This window comes from Protobothrops mucrosquamatus, unplaced genomic scaffold (genome assembly GCF_001527695.2).
Source record: "Protobothrops mucrosquamatus isolate PMUCROS unplaced genomic scaffold, P.Mucros_1.0 scaffold_197, whole genome shotgun sequence".
Taxonomy (NCBI): Eukaryota; Metazoa; Chordata; class Lepidosauria; order Squamata; family Viperidae; genus Protobothrops; species Protobothrops mucrosquamatus.
In genome coordinates, this window is record NW_015386273.1 from 522,086 (window position 1) to 531,017 (window position 8,932).

The 8,932-nt window shown below is 44.5% G+C and overlaps 1 protein-coding gene across 1 annotated transcript; it reads left to right on the forward strand.

Moving 5' to 3' along the window:
* Positions 1 to 2,090: 2,090 nt before the first annotated feature.
* SH3BGRL3 (SH3 domain binding glutamate rich protein like 3) lies at positions 2,091 to 6,676 on the forward strand. Its single transcript, XM_015825080.1, has 3 exons — positions 2,091 to 2,200; positions 3,049 to 3,216; positions 5,753 to 6,676. Exons 1-3 carry the CDS (start codon positions 2,153 to 2,155, stop codon positions 5,816 to 5,818), a joined length of 282 nt encoding a protein of 93 aa, XP_015680566.1. The 5' UTR covers positions 2,091 to 2,152; the 3' UTR covers positions 5,819 to 6,676.
* Positions 6,677 to 8,932: the final 2,256 nt, after the last annotated feature.

An 8,932-nucleotide genomic window follows, 5' to 3' on the forward strand; every position in this document is an offset into this window, starting at 1 on the left:
TTGCTTATATGCTAGTTATTTTTATTACAAAAGAGTAGAACTTTTTTCTTTTTTATAAAGTATACCCTTAATACAAGGATTGCACTGTGAAATTGTGGTTTACTACACAATTTCTACATTACGTTTTTACCAACCTCAAACTAGGAATATTTCCTTTATAGAAAAATTGCAGCTGTGTTCATTGTTTTTAACATATTTCTTTCAAAAAAAATTAAATTTGTTTTAAAAATAAGAAAAAGAAAAAAGTTCTTTGTTTTGGTAGAGTTGACCTAGTTGCTTTTAATCAAAGTACATGGACCGTTGCACCTAATGACTGACTCTTAAATGTGAAATTTAAAAAATGTATTTTTATTGAAATTGTACATATTTCTTATTGATGCAAACTCAGTGTAACAACAAAATTGCTGCAAATAAATTCAGATTCGAAATATTTAGGCAGGAAAAATCAAAGGTACAAGTGCAGATTAGGCGAGACCTGGCTTAAAAACAGCACCTGTGAGAGGGACGATCACTTGACTAAGAGCCAGCAGTGTGCAGCAGCCGCCAAAAAAGCTAATACAATCCTGGGTTGTATAAACAGAGGCATAGAATCAAGATCACGCAAGGTATATTAGTGCTGCTTTATAAAACCCTAGTAAGACCTGGAATACTGCAGCCAGTTTTGGTCACCATACCACAAAAAAGATGTTGAGAGTCTGGAAAAAATTCAGAGAAGAGCAACTAAGATGATCCAAGGTCTGGAGACTGAAACATATGAAGAACGGCTGCAGGAATTGGGTTTGGGTAGTGCTAGTCTAAAGAAAAGAAGAAATAGGGGAGACATGATAACAATGTTCCAGTATCTGATGGGCTGCCACAAAGAAGAGGGGATCAAATTATTCTCCAAAGCGCACCAGAGGACAGGAGAAGAAACAAGGGTTGGAAACTGATCAAAGAGAGAAGCAACCTGGAATTGAGAAACTTTCTGACAGTGAGGACGATTAACCAGTGGAACAACCTGCCTCCAGAAATTGTGGGCGCTCCATCACTGGAGGTTTTTAAGAAGAGGCTAGCCCAGAGGTAGGCAACCTTGGCTTTTTTATGACTCGTGGACTTCAACTCCCAGAATCCCTGAGCCAGCATGGCTCAGCTTGGAAACCTCTCCCTTTCCCCTCAGCGTGGCTGGCTCAGGAATTCTGGGAGTTGAAGTCCACCAGTCATAAAAGAGCCACGGTTGCCTACCCCTGACTTAGAAGATTGAGAATCTCCATAGACCAGGGGTCTTCAAGCTTGGCCCTTTTATGATTGTGGACTTCAACTCCCAGAATTCCTCAGCCAAGCACGCTGGCTGAGGAATTCTGGGAGTTGAAGTCTACCAGTCATAAAAGAGCCACGGTTGCCTACCCCTGGGCTAGACAGTCACTTGTCTGAGATGGTACAGGTCCTCCTGCTTGAGCAGGGGGCTGAACTAGAAGACCTCCAAGGTCCCTTCCTGCTCTATTCTAACGGTGAACGTATAGCAATAGCCTAGTTACCGAAGAAACAAAACAAAACAAAACAAAAAAGATCCCACCGTGGCTATTTTGTACAGCTGCCATTATTACATCTTTGCTAATAAAACGAGCTGAAAATAGGAAGGTCGGGGATTGGTGAGCAGATGCAACCGGGGACACAAACAAGCATAAAGAATTTGTAAAAAGAAGAAAAAAAGCAATATAGACTTAGGGATTAGCGGAACAATGATTTTGTATCCACGACGGCTGAATTTGCACACAAAGGCATCGAGAAGCGCTGCCAGTTGACGAGTCGGCGCCCTTCCTTGGCCGCCAGCCCAGGGGGGGGGGATCCGGGAGAGCGGCAAGGAGGCCCGCGGAGGCCGAGCCCGCGGCCGCAGCTCCGGAAGAGAGGGGCGGCGGGCTCGGCATCTTTCGGGAGCCCTCCGGCAGCCACCTCGCACCGCCTGAGGAGAGTCGAGCCTGGCGCGGCGCCTGTTCCGCATGCTCGCGGCCGCTCGCCCCATTGGTCGGGCTGCCGTCACGTGCCGGCTGGCCTTGGGGAGGCAGCGGAGCCCTGCCCACCGCTTCGCTTCCTTCCCCTTCCATCCATCCATCCACCCACCCGTCCGCCTACCGGGCAGCCCAGCGAGAGGGAGCGGCTGGAAGCGACGAGCGCCATGGCCTGTCTCACCATCTACAGCACTTCGGTGACCGGCTCTCGGGAGGTAAGCCCGGCGCAGCCCCAGGCGCCCCCCCCCGCCAGGCGCCCCCCGCCCGGGCAAGGAATCGGTGCCGCCCCTTTGCAGTATGCGCTGCCTACGGGGGTGGGGTCTTCTCCCTCTTCTCCCCCCCCNGGAATGCTGGGAGTTGAAGTCCACGAGTCATAAAAGAGCCAAGGTTGCCTACCCCTGCTCCAGCCAGAACATCTGGAGGACGGGCTATCCATCTTTCCCCTTGGCTTCAGACGGGCTATCCATTCCTTTCCCCTTGGCTCAGGAATGCTGGGAGTTGAAGTCCACGAGTCATAAAAGAGCCAAGGTTGCCTACCCCTGCGTCCAGCCAGAACATCTGGACGACGGGCTATCCATCTTTCCCCTTGGCTTCAGACGGGCTGCTCTTCCCTTTAGGCTCCTCGCGAGGGTGGATCCCTGGCCCTTCCTCAAGTGTAAGGGGAGCACTACTCCTTCTCGGTTCCAAATTCCCGCCCACGCCAGTGGAGACACTTGAGCGATTCGAGGAAAACCTGAACGGGAAGAAATCCAACCCTGTGACAAAGGGGAGGGAGGGTCTTCCTTTACCAAAGGCTCTTTCTCCCCCCCTCCCCCCGAGGCGTGGGGTCTTCCTTGCCTCTGTTGGGGGCCTGCCATCTCCTTGATCTCTAGTGGAGGATTTTCTGCCTCTCTTTAGCCAGGATTGGATTCACTCGCTGGAAGTAGGCTGCCTCTGGTTCTTAGTATTGCAGTTGCCTTGATGTGTAGGATCAGTTGCCTTCTCCTCATGTCAACAGTGCAGGACAATTCGCCCTCTTCCCTTTTTCTCTTCCCTTTCCCCCACTGGCATGTGTGCCCCACAGATCAAATCCCAGCAGAGTGAAGTGACCAGGATCTTGGATGGAAAGAATGTCAAGTACAACCTGGTGGATATCTCCCAAGACAATGCCCTTCGGGAAGAAATGAGGACCAAATCAGGCAACCCCAAAGCCATTCCTCCCCAGATTTTCAACGGGGACCACTACTGCGGGGTGAGTGGCCCCTGGCATGGGGTGGTAACAGGTGCTGTATTTTACATTACAGTTTGGGAAAGTTTTCCCTGGGGCAGCAGTAGCAACTTTAATGTTTCGCATCTCGTTAAGAACGCGCCACTTGAATGCATCCTGGTCCATGTGGCTATTCACTGTGCCTTTGTGTTAATGCCAACAAAACTGCAGACTTGTCCAGGAAGTCGCCAGGAGTCAAAACTGACTCAAAGGCAAATACACAGACACACACACACACACACACACACACACACACACACACACACACACACACACACACACACACACACACACTAGTTGAGGTGCCCACTACTACCTCCACAACAAAATGGTTTCATGTTCAGCTCAAAGTAAATGTACTTTGAAATAAATGTTTAAAGATGTTTAATTGACCTAAATGTATAGTCCCAGGATTTCTGGCTGTCTGGCCTTTAACAAGAGCATAAAAAAAATTGGAGGTGGATAAAGGACCAGTCATGATTGTGGTAAATGTGTCTTTGAGTCAGTCTCAATCTCCTGGCATGGGAGTATCCATGGATTTGGCTACAATACAGCTGTGGTTTGCCAGCGCCATTAACTTTTTTTCCAGGGTGTGTTTTGTTTTTAACTTCCCAGTCTTGAATTTCCTGGTGAATATTATGCCCATCCCTGCTTGATCGATTTTTTTTCCCTTTGTAAAGATCAGCCAAGTTTGTCTAAGTGCTGCCATCTGGTGTCTCTCACAATTGTTTTACATTAATTGCTCATTTCTTGGCTTCATTGCTTCTTTTGCTTTTAACCTGGACTTTGTTCAGTTCTGTTGGCCTGAATTAATGTTGCCCTTCTCTCCATGCATGTTGGCTTTGTATTGACCAGAATTCCTAGTCAGCAAGTCTCTTGGCCAAGCTAGCTGGAAATTCTGGCTTTTAATAATTAACTTGTAATTTTACATAGAGGCTAGTCTACAATCATACGATGGAATACTGGCTCTGGTGGCCTCATTTTGTGACTAGGCCAAGATTTCAACATTAATGCTAAATGAATGAATGGCCTGCATGACAAGAGCTGTGCACGAAGTAGCTCAGAGTAACAACTCCTTATGTGTAATATGACCGCGTCATTTTGTATTATTTAGAATGGTGAAAGGAAACTTCTATCCTTCCAAAAATTGCTAAGTTACAACTCCCAGCATCCCTCAATATTGGCCCTGCTGGTGGGGCTGCTAGGAGTTGTAGTTCATCAACATCTGGAGGGGTTCTGCATCTGGAGGTTTAGGCACCTCCAGCAAATGTCCTTTTTCAGCTATGAAGTGTAGGACAACACTTGCTATTTCCAAACATTTTTAATAGCACCTGCTACGGCGAAAGGCCCTTGAGGAAGTTAAAGAAAAACTGTAATCTTGCTGGGCTTGGCATGAAACTAGACAGGGAATCTTGCTAAGACAGGGAGGGAAAATCCCACTTCTTTCTATACATTTCCATACCCTTTTAGGTGCTTATTACAAAATGGCTCAGAACATAAAATGAATAATTAATGTAAGGGCGATGAAGAGTCATTTGGCTGACAGCAGGAGGAAATATTAATAGACTCTAGTGATGCATCTCATCGAGAGGAAAATGAATATTGACTCCAGTCTAAATTGTGTTATGCTCTTCAGCCATTTCCTGACAAAGTCAAAAGGACATTTGCAAAAGTAGCAGCCCTGTGGGCTTAAGGCTACTCTCCTTTTCCCTCTACGTGAAAGTATCTCTAAAAATCTCTTCATTCTGTGCCTTAATTTGATGACACTTGATACTGACAAGTGACATATTGCAGGTTAAAAAGCATTTACTGTCATTTGTGAAAGTGCCGTCATACCAGAGTGATTGCTGGCCTCGTTCTATGGGGGGGGGGGAAGGATTTTTCAGACATTTGCCTAGTATTTATGGACTGTATTAATGCTGAAAGATGCAGGCCTGTCCCTGATACTTGGGTCACATCCTGGGTATAGTTCATAGTGGGGAGTGACTCTGTTTGTATCAGACAGAACAGCTGTGAAAGGAAGGCAGCAGAGAATATATAAGACATTCGTGGCTTTCACAGTAGTTGTGACTGGATACACACCCGGGCTGATGTCTGAGCGAGAAGACCAACAAGCCGTTTAGTTGAAGGTTTCAGGTGTTTCTCCTAGGGATTCTGCAGATGTTTCCACCAAATTATTGTTTTCATATGATAGAAGGGGAAGAAATACACAGGGTCAATAGCATCAACTGTACTTAAGCAATGTAAGTATAATTGTATTACCTAAAACGTTACTTTTGACTTGTGATTCACCTCTCAGTTAAGTGAAAATAAGTATCTGGAGAGGATTATAAAGGAAAGAGCTATATAAACAGCTTTGATGCACAAGAACAGGTCTTTAGCTGAGCTTTGAGCATTCTGTAATGAGGGCTGTTCTCCTTGTTTGGCTCCAGAGGCAGCTTTTGGTTCGGTGCTAAGACATTCTTAGCCTTTCACTGCACATGTCCCTATTTTTTTAGTTTATTTTTCTCCCACCTGGCAGGACTACGAACTGTTTGTGGAAGCGGTCGAACAGAACACCCTGCAGGAATTCCTGAAGTTAGCCTGAGCTTGCTTCTTCCCTGCCCCACATGACAACCATCCAGGACTTGGAAATTCTGCATTCCAGATGGATCACCTCCTAAGCGATTGTCAGCTCTGTGCGACCAACCTCTTCTCCAACTGCCTCTGAATTGCGCTCCCTCTTTCACTGTGGTCTCCAAAGACCAGCTGGTTCCTTTGAATGCAGCTGGGCCTGTCTCCTCGTGCCTATGGGGGGTAGACTGATGCTAATCTTCTCATTAAGGACCTGGGAAAGCAGAGCTTTTCCTTACTTTTCTGTTCCCCCTTTTCTTTTTCAAGCTCAGACTGCCCTTGGTATTAAAAGGGAAGAGCTGGTTGCTTCTTATCACCATATGTCCTTCAATGTGCAAAATGTCAGTTCCTGTAGTTCCTCTTTCATTTTAAACCAGGAAAGAGAACAGCAGATATCTGCTCTTAGTGAGATTACTCGTGTCTAGCAATGCAAAAAGTGCTGCAGACGGTCTTGTGCTCCTGTTGCCTTCTCTGCCAGTGGTTAGTGGGGTGAGCATGTGTATGTATCTGTCTTAAAACATGGTGATGTAGCTCAGCCTTTCTTAAAAGTGGTTCTGGAGGGGGTGGCAAGAGCATTTCTCCCAGTCCATTAGTGCTTTTTTTCCTTATGTCCCAGCTGGCAATGGAAAACTCTTTCCTGCTCCCCAAGAGGGGAAAGTAATTTCCACTCTATTCTGGCCTCAGCTGTTTCATGCTTCCCCTTTCTTGGAACTGGCTTTTTGCAAACTTGGACCAAGTGCATTTTCTTTCTTTTTTTTTTATTTCTGAAAGCAAAATTTATAAACAGCCATGTTTTTGTTAAGATGCCATTAAATATTGCTAAAAACCTCCATCACAGTGGTTCTGTGCTTTTTTTTTGAAAAAAAACAAAACAAAACACAGACCGTTGGACACAGAAATTGTATGCCACTCTGTTCATTTATTTGGAAATCTGTTTTCTAACTCTTAGCAATTCAATTACGTTCATTGTTATACTTGGGCAATATTGGGGGTGGGGGAGTGTTTTAGAAAAAAAAATCCAGAATGTGCCAGAAGAATGACAGAAATATAACGAAGTGTTTGGTGCAACTGCCTCCTACAGCAATATGTATCTGAAACAGGATTTAGTGTTTGGCAGTGTTTGGGCTTTTTGCAGTCTTTATGGGCAAGAGACATGGAATGTAAGACTAAATCAGGGGTAGGCAACCTTGGCTCTTTTATGACTCGTGGACTTCAACTCCCAGAATTCCTGAGCCAGCCAAGCTGGCTCAGGAATTCTGGGAGTTGAAGTCCACGAGTCATAAAAGAGCCAAGGTTGCCTACCCCTGGACTAAATCATTGCACTGTTTTGTGGTGTGAAAATTGTCCCCTGTGTCTAGGGTTCAGTGGCCAGTTTTGTTTCCAGAAAAGAGACTTTCCACATTTCTCTAATACTGAAGTATGAGGCAATGTACGAGGTTGGCTTTTAGTGAAAATGATGCAAAAGGGACAAGAATTTTTTAAGGTCCTTAATGCAACCTGCCCTCTTGCTTTAAGGACCAATCACCATCATTCTCTTTGCCTCCTAGGGAGGAAGAGCTAGTAAATATAAAAACATCAGCTGCTGTTGCACTTCACAATTGTATAAGTTGCCAAAAGGAGTTCCCTTGTTCATCTATGAGTACATGTTAACAGTATTCATTTTTCCCCACCCATACTAAGTGTAGGTGGGAAGCTCAGTTGGACTATGGCTAAATTGGCTTACTACAACTTCCCTATTGTATGCACACAACACTGCTTTGGTTACATACAGATAAACATTTGGAGAATGAGTCTATTGTTCAAGTAGAGAAAGGGAAAAAAAAGAAGCACATCTGAATACAACATGCAAAACCAAAAATTTAAATCATATTGGGCTTGGCTTGTTATGTAAATTCAATCAATGAAGAGTTATTCAGAATACCATGGTTGAGCAAATTTTGGCTGAGCATGCTGTATTAATGAGGGCATTGTCCAATGGGAATATTTGGGGTGTTTATGGTCCAAGTAGCATCACACAGAATACTTTCTAAAAATCCTGGTGAAAATCCAGCATCACTGTTTTTAAACATCAGGAGATTGGCATCGGGTCTTGGACACCAGAAACCAATTTACTGGGGGTTTTTTTGCAACTGGGAACAATGGCAAAATTCTTGCTCTGGCATTCTTAGATTTTTACAGATTCTAAAGCTTCACCCTCAATTGAATATTAAGCTTATCACATCTGTTCTGTAAAAATCCAGATGACACCCACACAGCAGCTATCAGCCCCAAATCAATAGCCCTAATGGCTACCACAATTTGTCAAATTTTATGGATCCATGGTGGTAGGCAATTTTAGAGACGTATTCTCATGACAATGAAGCATTTGTCCACCCCACTGCTCTTTAAGTGAAGATACCACCTGAGTTGACTGCAAGCATCTTATGTGTGTAGAATGCAGTTACGGTAGCTAAAGTAAGTTGCTGAAACAACTGATTTAGTAGCACCAAAACTGATTTTTAAAGTTCAGGAAAAGCATCCAGCATATCTTTTGTGTAGTGAATACATATCTGCAACTTGTGGCAGGCTTAGGAAGAATGGTAAATGTTTTAAGATATTCTTCCTGGTCAGAAAGGCCTTGCACACAGAGCACCTGGGCTTATATAAAACCATACCACTGTAGATGCTGTTGCTGGCAAAATGTGCTTTTAATTATTAAAGCTTTCTATTTGCTCATCTAGCTTTCTGCATGAAAGGAACTGCTGCTACAAGGAGGGGAATTTAATGCATAATTCAACCCCTATCCTGATATAATTCTGTAAGGTCCAGACCCCAAGGGAGGAAAGACTGGGCACCAACAGAATACTTGGATGCTGAAGAAATCCAGCCTGCCTTCTTTTGAACGTCTACAAAGACTCAGAAGGTGCAGTTTGCTTAATACTTCCAAGTCTTCATCCAAATAGACAAGACAAAGGGACAGGTAAATTAACCTGTTCAAAAAAATGGGACCCAGTGGGTTCAAAACTAGTGACAACAGTAAGAAATAAGCTTAACAAACTATATGGGTACTTCGTGTTACATAATAGCCACAATGAGTAATAAAAGGCTT

Excerpts from the sequence above, each read along its gene's own strand:
- SH3BGRL3 (XM_015825080.1), top strand. The coding sequence starts at position 2,153 with ATGGCCTGTCTCACCATCTACAGCACTTCGGTGACCGGCTCTCGGGAG. Across the intron at positions 2,201-3,048 it reads CGGTGACCGGCTCTCGGGAG|ATCAAATCCCAGCAGAGTGA; the intron begins GTAAGCCCGGCG and ends TGTGCCCCACAG. Across the intron at positions 3,217-5,752 it reads ACGGGGACCACTACTGCGGG|GACTACGAACTGTTTGTGGA; the intron begins GTGAGTGGCCCC and ends CCCACCTGGCAG.